The sequence below is a fragment of the Mustela lutreola genome, chromosome 12 (assembly GCF_030435805.1).
Source record: "Mustela lutreola isolate mMusLut2 chromosome 12, mMusLut2.pri, whole genome shotgun sequence".
Lineage (NCBI taxonomy): Eukaryota > Metazoa > Chordata > Mammalia > Carnivora > Mustelidae > Mustela > Mustela lutreola.
The window spans coordinates 82,380,117-82,397,551 of record NC_081301.1 but is presented as its reverse complement, the minus strand read 5'-3'; the positions used below and the strand labels follow the sequence as shown (position 1 = coordinate 82,397,551).

At 44.5% G+C, this 17,435-nt stretch overlaps 1 protein-coding gene and 1 long non-coding RNA gene across 2 annotated transcripts in view; one reads left to right on the top strand and one right to left on the bottom strand.

Annotated features, from left to right (window-relative positions):
- Nucleotides 1-17,435, bottom strand: part of GNAQ (G protein subunit alpha q) — a 304,673-nt gene that overhangs the window by 13,481 nt on the left and 273,757 nt on the right. Inside the window, exon 6 of the mRNA XM_059142054.1 lies at nt 2,504-2,657. Coding sequence (XP_058998037.1) covers nt 2,504-2,657 — 154 coding nt within the window. The remainder of the gene's footprint in view (nt 1-2,503; nt 2,658-17,435) is intronic.
- Nucleotides 5,184-6,694, top strand: LOC131812469 (uncharacterized). Its single transcript, XR_009346365.1, has 3 exons — nt 5,184-5,813; nt 5,907-6,095; nt 6,507-6,694. It is a non-coding gene; the product is annotated as an uncharacterized LOC131812469 (long non-coding RNA).

The window sequence follows — 17,435 nt, the reverse complement described above, 5'->3', positions numbered from 1 at the left end:
CCTATTCCAAATCATCTGTATTAATCTATTATAAAACCAGAAGAGGGGCACCTGGGTGGTTCAGTTGGTTGGGCGACTGCCTTCAGCTCAGGTCATGATCCTGGAGTCCTGGGATCGAGTCTCCCATCAGGCTTTCTGCTCAGTGGGGAGTCTGCTTCTCCCTCTGACCCTGTCCCCTCTCATGCTCTCTCTGTCACTCTCTCAAGTAAACAAAATCTTTAAAAAAAAAAAAAAAATAGGAGAAGGAAAGCTTACAACGCCAGCATTATCTTCCTACCCAAACCAAAGTCACTACAACAAACCCCCTACAGGCCAACATCTCTGATGAACTTAGATGCAAAAACTAACAAAATATTAGCAAATCACATTCAACAATACAGTACAAGGATCATTCCCCATGGTAACATGAGATCCATTCAGATCCATTCCAGGGATCCAAAGTGGTTCAATATTCACAAATCAATCAATGTGATACATCCTATTGATAAAATGAAAGATAAGAACCATATGACCATCTCAAAAGATGCAGCAAAACCATTTGACAAAATTCAACATCTGTTCACGATGAAAACCCTCAACAAAGAAGGCTTAGAGGGTATGTATCTCAACATAATAAAGGCCACACAGGAAAAACCCACAGCTAACCTCATACTCAATGGGAAAAAACTCTTTCGCCAAGATCAGGAGGTCTACTCTCACTACTTTTATTCAATATAGTACTGCAAGTGCAAGTAACAGCACTCAGACAAGAAAAGGGAATAAAAGACATGTAAATTAGTAAGGAAGAGGTTCAACTATTATTACTTGTCCAGTGCATTTCTTTTTTCTTTTTTTCTTTTTTAAGATTTTATTTATTTATTTGACAGAGACACAAAGAGAGAGGAACAGAAGCAGGCTTCCTGCTGAGCAGGGAGTCAGATGTGGGGCTCCATCCCAGGCTCCTGGGATCATGACCTGAGCTGAAGGCAGATACGTAACGACCGAGCCACCCAAGCGCCCCTGTCCAGTGCATTTCTGTACACAGAAAAACCGTACAGACTCCACCAAAACATTACTAGAATTAATAAGTAAAGCTGCAGGATACAGAAGTAGTACACACACATTGGCTTCATTTCTATACAATAATAAAGTAGAAGAATGAGAAATGAATAAAACAGTCCCATTGCAATTGCACCAAAAATAATAAAATACCCAGGAATACACTTAATGAAGAAGGTAAAAGATCTGTACTTGAAAACTACAAAACACTGATGAGCAAACTGAAGATGACACAAATTATTTTCCACGCTCTTGGATTGGAAGGATCCGTATCCTTAAAATGTTCTATCCAAAGCAATGGACAGATTCCATAAAATCCCTATTAAAGTACCAAGAGCATTTTTCACAGAGTACAACCAATCCTACAGTTTGTATGGGACCACAAAAGACCCCAAAGAGCCAAAACAATTGTGAGAAAGAAGAACAAAGCTGGAGGTCGCACAATGCCAGCTCTACAGCAAAAACTGTATAATCACAACACTAAGGTACCAGTATAAAAACAGACACATAGATCAATGGAACAGAACTGAGAAATAAACTCACACTCCCATGGTCCATTAATTTGTGACAGAGGAGGCAAGAATACACAATGAGGAGAAGACAGTCTCTTCACAGTGCTGGGAAAACTGGATGGCTACATGAAAAAGAATGAAACTGGACCGCTTTCTTGCACCATATGCAAAATAAACTCAAATACAAAAATAAACTCAGAGTGGATTAAAGACCTAAATTTGAGAGCTGAAACCATAAAATCCTAGAAAAAAACAGAGGCAGTGATCTCTTTGCTATTGGCTTTACCAACATATTTCTAGCTATGTCCCCTGTGGCACTAGAAACCAAAGCAAAAATAACCCTATTAAAACTATAGTAACATAAAAAGCTTCTGCACAGTGAAGGAAACCTTCAACAAAACAAAACCAAACCTACCACTCCCCATGTGTCCCCCATCATACTAAAATGTCATACATCGGTCTAGTGTGGCCTACAATTGCAGGAGTTTGAGCCCCAAATCCTGAGAAATGAAGTGACTTGATAATGGTTCTGTAGATGGGAAGTATCGAAACTGGGGTATGAACCTGCCTGGAGTGATTTCAGAGCACAGGCTCTTGACATAAAACTGTTCTCTTTCCAGACAGAGGCAAGAGTAGCCCGTGAACAAAACGGGAGCATAATGGCTGAAACACCATTGTTCAAAAGGGACAGTTCCCTCCCATGATCCACTTATTTCCAAACATGTAGGGTTTTTTTTTTTTTTTTTTTTGTATCACTTTCAGAATTGTCAGGGGACTGAAACATCTGAGGTCCTCAAAGAGCGGGGCGAACAGTCCTTTCTACTTCATCAATCACACAGGCGGGCTCTGCAGACAAAGGCAGCAACAATGGGCTGCGCGCTGGCAGCTCTTGGACTGGCTGGGCAGCCAAACGTACCCCCAGCTACTGGGCTGGCTGAAGAGTGCCCACTTACCATCATACTCCGGGAAGTAGTCAACTAGGTGGGAATACATAATTTTCTCCTCTAGAAGATCTTTCTTGTTTAAGAATAGGATAACCGAGGAGTTCTGGAACCAGGGATAGGTGATAATTGTTCTAAAGAGTGCTTTGCTTTCCTCCATTCGGTTCTGGAAAAGAAATCAGAAAAACAAGGCATGAATTACATGACTACTCCATCCGCGTATTGTTTTGGAAGTGCAACCCATCTTCTGCAGGCTTTCAAATTGTTGTTGTTTTTATCAGGATTTGCTTGCAAAGGGTTCATGACAGCCACCAGCTCTTTCATTAAGAAAGCTCTCAGACTGACACGGGTGACCAGCTCTTCCTCTGACACACTCACCGCTAGATCATTTCCACCCGAAGGTCAAGAAAAGGCAGCAAATTTGGGGGAGTTCTCCTTTGCCTGGGGATACAAAAGCCTTGGTGCACGGGGACATTTCTTCCTGACCACACGGATGACACTTTCCAGCTGCCTGATTTAGGGTTGTGCGTGATGACCAGGATTCCAGCAGCAAAAACGCCTGCCTGCGGTTCAGTCCACTTCCACTGCTCCCAAGGGTGGTAGAAGCCATAGCCTCCTATTCCCATGGCACCCAGCATGATTCGGGCCCCCGGGTCCGAATCCAGGCCCCACATCCCATGGAACAGCTCGTCTCTGTTTTATGGTCATTAGCTTAGCCAACCAGCTCATCTGGTCCCACCCACCCCAGGACTGAGGCTGGGGACTCTGGAAGGAGAACCTTGATTTCATGCAGAATGTGGACAAGGACTCATATAGCTTTAGGACTTCCGGCAACAGTCTTGCAACAGAAAAAGAAACTAGGTCCTGCTCACCTGCTTTTAACTACTTGGTCAAACTATGCCTGACCTTGTTTCTGCCTCTGGATTTTCAGCCACATCAGCCAATAAGAATCCTTTAGCTTTGACGCTAGTTTGAACTGTGTTTTTCTGTTTGTTATACAACATCCTTGCGATAAGGGATATATAGCTGGATACGTCCCCCCTCCCAAGCTTCCAAAAGGAGATGAATGAGTAAATGATTTTCAGGGATGACCACAAAGACTGAGGACTGACGCTGTTAATGTTTTTTGCTCAGAGTTTGCCTTCCTGATGTAGAAGGTTCCCTAAGCTTCACAGCACAGGATTACAAAGGCCAAATTAACTTTCCTGCATAGCCCTTTGACAGTAGTTCCAGGAAGTCTCCTTGAAACTCTGTTCACCAGGGAGAATTTTCTAGATCCTAAACATGTCTTGTTCTTTCCTTCTGTAAAGTGTGCCAATGCAAATCAGGTTGAATAGACCCACTTGGCAAAAAGAGATTTTCCCAAGTTTTATAAAGCAGATGATCACCAATCTCTTCAACCTTTAAACTTCCTGTCTATAATTGCTTATTTAAATACTAAGCACGGTGGGAGTAAGTCAGGGAAAGGTGACTTCAAGGCTCAAGGGACAATGTTTATTTCACGGCATACATTTCTCTTTTGTATAAAATGACACACACGGCTTTTAAAAAGATCTAGCTGTATGCCTTTTGCTGGTTATCATCACCAGTGGCAAAATTTTAACCCCCAGAAACAATATTCATTAAGAAATCATGTCTTGGAGTCTCTGATTTTATAGGTTGGAAATTTCAGGACTGAAGAACAGCAAAGGCCCTAATAAGAACTAAAAGAACTTTAGAAGACTCTAAAGAAGGTTTAATTAAATAGTGACATCCTGGTGGGACAGTTAACAATTTTTTTTTTTCTTATGGCTAAAGCAATTCTAGAAAGGCAGACTGTGGTCTTCAAGCTAGACCTGTTTAGAAGGTGGGTATAGACAAAGGGGCATCAACCAGTGAGTTTCCATTAGAAACAGTTACTATAGTTAGCGTTCTCCAGAAGGGATGTGACGTGACCCCTAGGGACAGGGCTGTCTTTGGGCCTTTTCTGGGCGGAGCTCTTCAAAGGTAAGGGACTAGACACTGACAGGAGCCTGGAAAAGGGAGGCAGGAGCTGAGCTCACGGAAAAGGAGGCTCTGAGGTCTAAGAGTTTCAAGACTGGACTGGATGGAACCCCCAAGCTCCAAGTAGAGTCTGCTGGGAGGGGACCTCGTACCAACCTGCAGGACGGTGGCCAGGAGAGTGGACTGAGCCCACACCATGTTCCAGGGATGACCTGCCCAGCTGCTGTCCCTCTGTGCCCAGTGTGGCTGCACTCAGGGCCACTCTGGAAGCAGGACTGCTGACTGGACTGGTCCCACTGAAGCTCTGCCCATGCGCGCAGCACCTTCTACCGACCAGTGACCATAATGTGTGTGTGGACTGGGACTGAAGGTTCTGATTCAGGGACAAGCTAGAGAGCATCCAAGTGGGCAGCTGACCAGCAGGATCCATATCACTGTCCCTTTGACTAGGTCTACAAGCTCCATCTCACCCTGGGCCCCGGGAACCTGTGTTTTCCCTCGGCCCTCTGGGACACTCTTGTGTGAGTTCAGCTTTGTGAAGCACGGGCTTCCACAAGGCCAACTCCAACTTGGTCATAACACCAACTGGGGGACCTTGTTAAGAGCTGGATTGGGATTCAGTTGGGGGGGGGGCCCAGGACTCTGCATTTTTAGCAAGCTCCCAGGCAGGGCTGCTGCAGCTGCACAGGGCACACTGGGAGTCGTAAGGCACGAATAGCTCGTAGAGGCAGGACAAGGACAGACTCCATTTTTGCAATAGGCAGTGCAGGTCCCCGGATGAAAGCCTAACTGTGCTTCCCTCTTTATTTTGCCCAATTAGGATCCTGACTTGGCGCTTTGAATATTTACTCCACAGTGAAGTCTTGATGGGCGACCCCCCACCCCCCACCGTCCACCCCGTGCCATGGGTGAATTTTATAAACCTGTATGCTAAGCAAAGCCCCTGGACTGAACCCTAAATGAACGAATGATGTTTTATTTCACAAGGTGGCGGGGCGTGTAGAGCCTGAGGCATAACCCACTTGGCTCCGGAAAACCGCCATCTGCGAGGGAACAAACAGCGTGTCCCCGGAGGCTGGGTGGCCCTGCCAGGGCAGGGGACGTCACGAAGGAAAACGACACAGCGGGGCCGGGGACACGCAGAAGACTGATGAGAAGCACTGAGGTTCTGTTCGTCACTCACGATCCACTTAAAGGCAGTCACGGAGGTGGTGCTCCTCACACCCACCCTCTGCGGGGCTTTGAAGCAGCGGAGTTGAAAAGGAAACTGGTAATGGTTTCCCTCTGCCTGACACAGCTCCTCGTGAATGGAGTGGGCCCGGCCTCTGCTGGAGACCCGGTAAGACTCGACAAGTTGTCACCACCCCGCCCCCAACACACACACACACACACACACACCTGCTCCCAAACTGAAAGCCAGTGTCTTTCCCAGTGAAAGGGGACCTGACAGAGGTGGCACAGCTGGAACAGAGGAGGCAAAGAGAGATGGAGCTGCCTGGTCCTGCCTGGTCTCAGCCCCACAGGGATGGGATAGAGGACTGAGGAGAGGCTGCGAGGGACCACGGTGGCCCGTGGGTCTCCGCGAGGTTGCCCTGCCTGAAGTAAATGAGGCCACAGAAAGGTCAGTCTTGCCCAGACCACACTTGATACAGACTGAATGTGTTTCTCCAAAATTCGAATGTTGAAACCTGATGTGACCGGTTTAGGAGGTGGGGCCTTCGGGAGTTGATTAGGTCATGAGAATAGAACCCTCGAGAATGGGATTAGCGCCCTTAGAGAAGTGAAATCCTAACCCCAATGTGATGATGTTAGGAGGTGACTAGGACCAGTGGCCCTGTAAGATGCCTGAGAGCTCCGTCACCCGCTCTTGCCATGTGAGGACACCGAGAGAAGCCAGTGCTCTATTACCCAGGAAGGAGGTCCTCCCCAGACATTGAAACTGCTCACACCTTGGTCTTGGTCTTCCCAGCCTTCAGAACGGTAAGAAATGTTTTGGGTTTATAAGCCATCCCCCTGTGGTGTTTTGTTACAGGAACCCGAAAGGACTGTGACAATGCTGACCAGGTAAGTTAGTCCTCTCCAGGGCTGGCAATGATCAGGGAGGAAAGCCCTAAATGGAAAAGCCTCACTCTTTCCCAGGGCCTTGGGGGAAGGACCAGCTCTGCTCCCCACTCCATAATCACAGGCAGAACGTGGTGACCACGGAGTGTCCTCCCCTGTTCAAACCACCAGTGAGGGGGTCTCACACACCTCACCTTCAGCTATTTCATACGGATTCTCAAGATCCCCCATCTCCAGCAAACACGGCTGTTCTGGGCAAACCTCCCCCCATGACTCACACGGCCTCCAGGGAAAGGCCCTGAGCTTCTCGTTCTGCCATTCACCACTCAGCACGGCCTGACCCCTAGGCACGTCCTCAGCCTGAACTCCGACACAAATGTCCTCTTCTCCACAAAAACAGACTCTGTGTCCCTATGTCATAGGCCCTGATCAACAGGACTTTCCTGAGAAACCCTTCCCTGGGCCTCATTGGATTGGGCCCCGTCTGCCTCCTGCCCCTTCCCCCACCCCCGCCCCCCACACACTGGCCTACTGTTCCTTGTCTGCTCATCATTTCTGGACACACACAGGGTTTGCTAGAAGCTGGGAATGAAGGTTTGCTGGACAGTGTTTGACAGTGTTTGGGAGGACGTGGACTAAGACAGGAGCCTTGCCGTGAGTTTGTAACTCCACGTGTTGGGCGGAAAGAACGGGAAACAGAAGAGGTTGGGGTTACATGAGAAGGAAAGGTTTGACAGGGGAAGACTTAAAAACAAAGGTAGTTTTGACATGACTCTCGATGAGGGAGAGATTGCAAGGAAGAAAGAACAAAAGCAAAGCCAAGGAGAATCTGAACCCACAACTGTGTAAGAAGAGCTCTGTGGGAATTCTGCAGAGAATAGTTCACGAGGGCTTGTGAGGGCTATAGTTTGGGCATTAAGAAAATTCTCCGCATTGAGAATAGGAAGCATTTCCTCTTTGTTTGCATCGTAGGGTAGGGGCTGGCTTGGCCCCAACATGCCAAGGTCTCCGAGCCTCCTCCATCACACCCCTCACGTAAGCTGCCATGTCTGCACTCCTGCTTGTTTCCTGTGCCGGCAGTTCGTAAGCTCCCACAGGAAACCCCAACACGCAGCTCAAGTGCAGCTTAACGAGAGGCAATTCCTTGCCTAGAGCTAGGAGGCCACTGCTTTCCTTTCGGCTCTTGTGCAAACCTCCCTCCCATGGAGGAAGAGGCCGGACGCCATGGACACGGTCCAAGAAACCAACTGGATGCTGGCTTTCTTCAGGCTCTGTCCTGGCCTAGATCCCTGTAGGAAATATTCCCAGTGGGCCCAAAGGGACACTCTTCCATGTCTGCGGCCTTTGTGGCCCCACTGCCACAGAGAACTGACATTTGCTCAGAAGGCTGTGGTTCCCTCCTTCACTCCCACCGAGCTGGCACTTCCCTTTGGCAAAAGTTAGCATCAAACCAGAGACAGGAAAGTCCGTTTCTAGAACTTCTACAACTCCTCATTATTTTGCCAGTACATGCATGCTCTTCTCACAAAACCCACTTCTTTTCTTTCCCCCAAAATACAATTTAGACTAAGACCCTTAACTCTTCTTGTCCATGATACAAGGGTGCCTCTCCCTGTTGGCTATTTTCCCCTCTTACTAGTGGGTTGATACACCACATTGATTCACATTCCCCATGAGATTAGAACGTGGTCTTTAAGTGCAAAACTTTACACTGAAGACATAAACCCAGAGAAGAGTTCACTGAGGGCTGACAGTCCTCTACCAACTGGATCCGGCTGTCCCCCCCCCCCCCAGTCCCGTGTACCCCAGAGAAACTGGGGTAAAGCTTTCTAGGGTCCAGAGATGCCCTTCGGTATTGGGGATGCAGGCGAGCGGAGTGATCACCAAAATACACTAGCAAACGCTAGAGAATGGCCAGGTGGCTAAGATTCTGTGATCCCTGAGCCTTCTGCTAACAAGGCCAAAGCCATACACTTGACAGACATGAGTGAGGTACAGATACACAGAGTAGAAACATGAGCGTGTTTGTGAAGTGACATGCAATGATCGTGCTTTATGATATTTACGGTATTTTTGAACCCACGTCTCCAGAGTTCCGGATTAAGACATCTGCTGGCCACACACCCACACTCCACGGCAATTTCAGTGAGACCCTGGGGCTTCCTTCTATCTATTGGCTCATGATGGAGAATGTGCAGGCAAGGGACCCTACACTGGGGATGCTTTCATCGGTACCATTTCTCTTCTGCAACTGATCTGGAAAGGAGATAGATCATCACAATGTAGGATTTTATGCTTCAGGAATTCATACGACACTCTATTTTCAACACCACTCTTCACTTTGGATTGCTCTGACCAGCTTCGTGAGTTCTTCTCTGATGTAACTCATTCAAGAGAGCCTTATAAATCCACCTTGTTCAGGGTCATTATTTTAAACAAGCAAGCTAACTACTGGGTATTCACCCCAAAAATAAAGATGTAGTGAAAAGAAGGGCCATCTGTACCCTAGTGTTCATAGCAGCAATGTCCATAACAGCCAACCTGTGGAAAGAGCCAAGATGCCCTTCAACAGACAAATGGATAAAGAAGATGTGGTCCATATAGACAAGGGAATATTACGCATCCATCAGAAAGGATGAACACCCAACTTTTGCGTCAACATGGATTGGGACTGCAGGGGATTATGCTGAGTGAGATAAGTCAAACAGAGAAAGTCAATTATCATATGGTTTCACTACTTGTGGAGCATAAGGGGTAACATGGAGAACATTAGGAGAACGAGAGAAGTGAGTTGGGCAAAATCAGAGGCGGGGGATGAACCATGAGAGACTGTGGACTCTGGGAAACAAACTGAGGGTTTTAGAGGGGAGGGAGGTGGGGGGATGGGTGAGCCTGGTGGTGGGTATTAAGGAGGGCACAGATTGCAAGGAGCACTGGGTGTTGTACATAAACAATGAATCTTAGAACACTGCATCAAACACTAATGATGTACAGTGACGAACAACACAATAAAAAAAAAAGCAAGCTAGTTTTAATGGAATGACCCAAGACAATGTAAAATTTGAATGAAAACCGTCACTTGTAGTTCATCAAACACTGAATCCTTTTTTAAAACACTGAACATCTGTAAAAAATCCTTTTTTAAAACACTGAACACCTTTAACAGGGAATTAGGAAACATTCAGATATTTCACTGACATGTGTCAATGCAAAGACAGTAATGCTGAAGCCTTATGAAAAAACATGTGCAAGCTGGTCTTCTGCATATTTCTTTCCTCCCTCAATGATTTAGGAAACAGCTTGGTGTGTTTGACTCTGTGTCCCCAGCAGGATCACACGGTTATGCGTCCTATCTGATGTCAACGCTACAAGCGAATTCCAAACACAGTCTGTGCCAAGCTCCTGTGGTTGGTGGGCGGTGGGAGAGGGAAGAGCCAGCACTGTGGGCTGCGGACCTCAGCTTGAGAGATGGCTCTGCCTCAAACACTCCTATGACCTTGGGCAACTGACTGGAATTTGGTTTCCTTACACCTCCCCAAAGTTTGGGAGGACAGAAAGACAATGCGTGCAAAGTGTTTAGCTGTGACCCCAGCACACGACAGCTTGTGATGACGGCCGCTTTCCGAGATGGCAAGATGGCTGCAAAGGAACGTCTCGGGAAGGCAATTCGCTTACATCAAATCCTTGGCCAAATTCTAAATCCAGTGGAATCTTTCTACTCCCAGGAACTGCACAAAGTTAATCTATCCATGCTTTCGAATCCAGATAGATTTGATTTACAAGAAACCGGAAAATGGTCCAGGTTTCCGCCAATTGCTCACTTACAGGAAGATTTCCTCCGTTTGTACATTCGTCAAGGGGGAGTATCTTCAAAAAGCCTAAAAAATGTTCAATGCTCTCAACCCCAGAGCAAACTAAGAAAACAGATACTGTAAGGGAATGACAAATAATTAAACACAGGGCCCTAGCCTTTCTACCTCTGCTATCCAAATCAGACGGGTAGGAATAGAATAAGGATACTACACACAGCTGGACAGACAGAACTTCCTCCTTCATTTTCGTAGTCTTTGCAAATCTTTGCAAGCAATTATTTGAGATTGAATCTGGCATACACTCCAGACCCAAAGACTGCTCCTGAAGGTTTTACTATTATAATTTCTACCTACGAGTCATTGTATCGTGCTGTGCAGGATGTTTAGAGAAGCAAAGAAAGAAAGCACATTTGCCTGTTACCTCCAGGTCTGAGGTTTCTAAGCAATGAGATGAGGTAAGAGACCAGGCCCTTGGGAAGTGAACCGATGCAAACCACAGTGGGTTGTAGGAGAAAAGTAGGGGGGCAAGGGGGGGCAGAGAGAAAGCCTGGAGGGAGGTGGTCACATCCTCAGACTAAAGAGAACAGAGGACCTCAACACAGGCAAGAGAAAACCACGACAGATATTTAACCCCTCTGATGTGGAAGCCCACGGTCCTAGAGACCTAGGGGAGATGGGACTATGTCCTTGAATGTTTTCTAGTGTTTTCGTTCCGTCTAGTGATCAAGTAGCAGCCTCCTCGCAAACACTATTTTACAGCACACTGAGCTTTCTACTTCCAGTTACCCTATGTTCCATTATCCTACTAATTTTATGCTACATGTCAGTGATCCAATGTCTATCCTTAACTTACACACATACATTCCTTCTCTTATACTACCCCTCACTTACTGAGCCAGGATTTTGATATTTAATGCCTTGAGTATTCACACCATTGACTTTTCAATTTGTTGACTTTCCTACTATCTCTCCTGTACTCCATTCACACTCAATAGCCCCATCACCGTCTTGGGGCAGTTCTGCCACCGGCTCAGGAAAGATCACCACTTCCTTGCTCTCGGTCATGGCCAAAAGCAGCTGTCCTCCCACACCCCACCCGTGCTTCTCAAAAATTGCTCCACCATACCACAAACTTAACTCCCACATGCTGTCACTTTCCTTGTGACCCCTCGCTCTCCACCAAGTATCCAGGCACCAGATAACTTCCCTTAGCTGGTTCACTGGGCATTTCTTCCAGCCTAGCTCTCACGACCAGTAACTCCCATATTTCAAACTTGTTTAGGTTGACTATAATTTCTTTGTTTTTACTGGAGCTAATTGGAGAAGACTTACACATTTTTGCATATTTAAGATACAGATTTACCTGCACCGTTTAGACAGAAGAATAACTTATTCAGCCTTCCAACCTGTCATTAACTCCTTGGGCTATGTCCCCATTCACATAACATATTTCAGCAACAAACAACTTGGGTGGCCAAGCATGGGGCCAGCCATCAAAAGCATCAAGGAAACAGCCAGACAGATCTACAGAACGAGGCTGACTCTTGAGTGGTTGAGCGCTAACCCTGGAACCCCAGTGGACCCATCAGCACGTGTCGAGAATTCAGAGGCACAACCAGGCCGAGTAAGCCTGTGTTCCCACTGCATGAAGGTCATAGCTTGTAGAAACAGCTCATCTAATGGAGGTCTACTTGGTTATCTCTTTGCTAGATTCAGCCGGGACCAGATACAAATCAACTTTAAAGGGACGACAAAGAAGAAAACATGGATTATCTCCATAAACACTAATGATTCTTTTCTTTTGGCATCAGGTGGGCATTTAATGTTGGCTCCAGAGCACAAGTTAAGGCTAAAAGACTCCAAATTTAACCCACCCGTGTGAACCATGGAGAAGAGCAAACAGGAAATGGTGGTGCGAGAATTCTGAATTATGCTGTGTGCAGACTTTTCCAAAGACCGAATACCAATTCCATGGTGCCCATTCCCTAAGCACCTAAGTTTCTGAAATTCTGATCTGACCTGAATGTTAACAGCAGCAACAAAAAATAACTCAGAAAATTTCTGTTGGCTTTCCCCAACACAATCCTTGTGTTCATTTTCTACACGTTTAAAAATTAAGGTAACGCCTAGTGATTTTTTTTCCATTATAAAATTAATACGGTTGTAGTAGAAAATTAAAAAACTAAAAGAGCAGGAAGAAGGAAAAAAAAATTCTCTGGGTGAATTGCCCACAAAAACTATTGTTGTTGTTGGTTTTTTTCCCCCCAATTTTAACTTTTTCCAGTTTTTGAGCTATGTGGCTTTAGGGGTTATTCTGTATTGGTGTTGTCTAAAAAGAACTTTCTGAGATAATGGAAAGCCATTTTTAGACTGCCATGTCCACGTCCAACTGAGAAGTCACCAGCCACATGTGGCCACCGAGCAGTTAAAGGGTCACTAATGCAAGTGAGGAAATAACTTTGAAATTTTATTTAAACATTGGTCACCTGGGACCTGGGCTACCATATTAGTGCAGTTTTAAAGGACTGTGTTATTTTGTATATAAAATATATACTATATTTTGCTTTCAACACTATATCCAAAGCACTTTTCTGTTTAACAATTCATAAATATTTGAATAACTTCATAGAGTTATAATGAACTTAATGAAATCCCTACTGTAAAATACTATTATACTAATATTGTACTACTGTAAAATACTTTTATAAATCATTATGATTTACCACTCTGTATATAGATTTGCAACATGGTTTTTTTTTTAGAACTTTTAAAACATTATTACTCTTGATATACTGTTGTAATTAACCATTTTAGTTTTTCTAAATTTTTGTCATTTTGAATGTTGAGTGTCTGTCTCAAAGAGGTTTTTTGGAGCATATTTGAAATCAGATTAAATAGTTTTTTTTTTTTTTTTTAAGATTTTATTTATTTATTTGACAGAGAGAGAGATCACAAGGAGGCAGAGAGGCAGAGAGAGAGGAGGAAGCAGGCTCCCCGCTGAGCAGAGAGCCCGATGCGGGGCTCAATCCCAGGAACCTGAGATCATGACCTGAGCCGAAGGCAGAGGCTTTAACCCACTGAGCCACCCAGGTGCCCCTAAATAGCTCTGATATTTCTAACTAAAAACAAAACAAAACAAAACAGTTCTACATTGTCATAAATTCCCACTGGGGTCTCTTTTCCTTAAAGCCAACTCGATTTTCTGTGCTAGCCAGCCTGGTGAACTTAAGTCCTGGCTCAGCCCAGACAAGTATTTTGCCAACTGGACCAGAGCTGTTGTCAAGAGCAAAGTGTGCCTGAATATCAGCTTCCCCACCCGCCTCCAATCTTGTCCACTTTCTAATTCTGTGGTTGACTTGAGCCGTGACTTGACCAACTTGCTGGAGACCGTGGATAAACAGAAATAGAGTTGGCTCTGGGGGTGTTGTCGGGGTATGGGATTGGAAAGGAAACAGGCTTAGATGATACAGCTGGGCTTGGAAATCCTGAAAGCCTGAAAAAGTCTGAGGAAGATTTGAACCACTTAAACAAACCAGTTCCACACAGATCAACGCACCAGACTGAATCTGGGCAAAATCCCCAGTGTGCGAGTGAGGCCAGGAGAGTCCAAATCTAGGGAAAATGGGGATGACATAAAATAATCTAAACCAATTTGGTAAAGTATTTCCTTTAGTGTCTCAAAATGGTTTTTAATCAATGTGTTGGTCTGGCCCAGAAGCGTGTGGTTGCCTCGTTGGCAAATACAATAGGGGGACATCGGTGTGAGGGTAAGACTTTGGTTTGCTGTGTGTCCAAAGAGATAAGCTCAAAGGACTTGTATGGAGTGCATTTTTGGAGCCCTTTGCAATGGGGTACCACATGACCTGGTCTGTTTGTGATCACATCCATGCTGAAGTTCATGTTTCTACCCTTCTACCCTTCAGACTCTCCTTCTACCCTTCAGAGACTGCAGCTGTCTGGCTAGAATTTCCAATGAGAAGGATCAGACAGTGGATAAAAATGGAGAATTTAGATAGGGAATCTGAGTAAGTAGGCACAGAAAGATAGCAGTGAGCAAATGAACAGGCCCAACGCCTACAAAATTAAGGAGAGAGGACGTGTGACCTGTTAGCATATTTCCCAAAGGAATATATACAATATTCTGAAAATAAGTCCCCTGTGAAGGGAGCTCCGTGCATTACCTTCCTAAGGTAATTTTACATTTTTAAGCAGTAAAATGATTTGTTGTCTGATTACTAGGTATTTTTTGGTCTGGTTTTCAGGGATAATGCATCATGACAGTTTTCAGACTCTGACATGTATTTTTGGCTATAGGAGTAAAATTACTTATTTTATATAAAATTTAATAATATTCATGATACAGCTAGCATTTGTTTAGTACAAATATGTACCAGACACAGACTTAAGCACTTTAGAGTATAAAAGGGTTGGCAAGCTTTTCTGAAAGGGCTGGAGAGTCAATATTTTAGGCCTTGCGGGCCACACGGTCTCAGATGTCATTGTTCGGCTCTGCCAACATAGCAGGAAAGCATTTATAGACAATGCATACATGCGGGAGTGTGGCCGGGTGCCAACAAAACTTTGTTTTGGACACTGAAATGTGAATTCCGTAAAACTGCCCTGTGCCCAGAAATATTATTCTTATCGTGATTTTTTTTTCTTCCAGCTCCTTAAAAATGTAAAAACCAATCTTTGCTTACAAGCTGTGCGGTAGAGATAGCGGGCTGGATTTGGCCTGTGGGCTGTTGCCGCTGACCTTTGGGGTGGAGCAGCATTTAATTCTCACACCAGATCTGAGCAGGAGGGGTTGCTGTGATTCCCTATTTCCTAGGTGAGAAGATGGATAAAAAGCTAACACCCCTACTATGTACTTAAATAACTACCAGAGCTGCTCGATGTATTAGCAACATTTCAATTTATGCACACACACACACACACACACACACACACACACACACACACACACGAGCTGGCGTGTATTTACTTACAACTTATGTTCAGAGAACTGGGGGTGGGTGATGGGAAATGCATATATGTGGGGAAAAAAGCAAAAATAAGGTTTCTCCCTGTGAATCTGTCACATCTTTGAGACTTAATTTTCTCAGCTCATTTCCCTAATTCTTAAATATTGAGTTTCTAAATTTATTTTCTTTCTTTCCTTTTTTTTTTTTTTTTTTTTTTTTTTAAAGGAAAAAGCATTGCTTTCTTCCTTTCCATAGCACAGAGAAGGAAACATAAGGAAAAGAATCAAGGTCTTAATTCACTTGCTGAATTTTAGCAGTGCAGGCTACTTCATTCTCAGTAGAGCTATTTACCCAGATGGTGCACACATGTAAAAATGCCTTTCCAGATGTGCAAATACCATACAGCTGGTATTGTAAACCAATAAAATTCTTGTGAAATAGCCCTCATTTGAAGATGAAGATCTATTTTTCATGCTACTTTTAAGGAGCTTAAAAAATAATTCTACAAACATTCTCATTTAATAAGATGCTAATAATAACCTGTGTGTAGATTCCTCTGTTCTGGCTTTTGCTCCTTATTCCTCCTGATGATCGACAAAGGACAGAGAGGGCAGGGACAATGAACATGAAACACTCAAACCACTGGGCTTTGGTTTCTGTTTCTACTAAAAGATATGATTATAGGATTTGAGGATAAAAGTCTGTTGTTTGCATAATCTGCAGTCTGGAATGTTTAGTTGGTCCTTACCAGTGATTCTATTTACAGTACACCCTAGAACAAGTTCCTGGCACTTTTTATTATTTTTATTTTATATTTTTTAAAGAGTTTATTTATTACCTTGAGAGAGAGAGAGAGAGAACATGAGAAGGGTGAGTACCAGAGGGAGAAGCAGACTCCCCACCGAGTAGGGAGCCTGATGTGGGACCTGATCCCGGGACTCCAGGATCATGACCTATGCCGAAGGCAGTTGCTTAACCAACTGAGCCACCCAGTCATCCTGTCCTGGCACTTTTTAAAAGCAACGTTTACTTCTGCTTAAAAAAAACAGTATCCCCATCCTAAATGACTTATTGGTGGGCAGAAGATATTCACCCTAATACATGTGGGGTGACTCAAAAGATCCCTCCTTGGGAAACAATACGGTGTTCAATTATGTTTTGTATTAACAAGCTTGGAAAATCGTAGGCTTCCCCCACACCGCGCTTTTAAAAATCCCAGCATTTTGTATAATGTACACATGCCAGTAATGGAGAAGGTGCATAGAGTATTATAAAATTTACAAAGAGACTAAGTATCATCTTTTCAACAACAACAACAAAAAGCATCAACTACACCAGCGAAAACCTGCAGACTGATTGTAAAGTGTTCGGATGGAAAGCGTCAAGATTTTTTGTTCTTTTTTTTTTTTTTTTTTTAAAGATTTTATTTATTTATTTATTTGACAGAGAGAAATTACAAGTACACTGAGAGGCAGGCAGAGAGAGAGAGAGAGAAGGAAGCAGGCTCCCTGCTGAGCAGAGAGCCCGATGCGGGACTCAATCCCAGGACCCTGAGATCATGACCCGAGCCGAAGGCAGCGGCTTAACCCACTGAGCCACCCAGGCGCCCCTTCTCTTTGTTCTTTATCCTGATAAAAATTTGCTGAATTTTTTGAAAACTTTTTTTTTTTAAAGATTTCATTCACTTATATGACAGAGATCACAAGTAGGCAGAGAGGCAGGCAGAGAGAGAGAGGGGGAAGTAGGCTCTCTGCTAAGCAGAGAGCCTGATGCGGGGCTCGATCCCAGGACCCTGAAATCATGACCTGAGCTGAAGGCAGAGGCTTTAACCCACTGAGCCACCCAGGCGCCCCTTGAAGACATTTTTAATGAAATGTTTTTACGCAACACTTGCAATGAGGCCTCAGTACTACATTAGACAGGCAGACAAAGAAAAAAAAAGAAAAAGAAAATATCCATGTTCCACTATGTACAGAAAATCCCACTCTGGATGTTAATTCTTCCAAAGCTAATGACCAACTGAGATCAGAGATATGTCCAACACAAACACCTTTAATACAACTAAGTGAAACATTAAAATCCCACAAAACCAGGTTATTTTATAGTGAAAGAAAGGAGGTATTT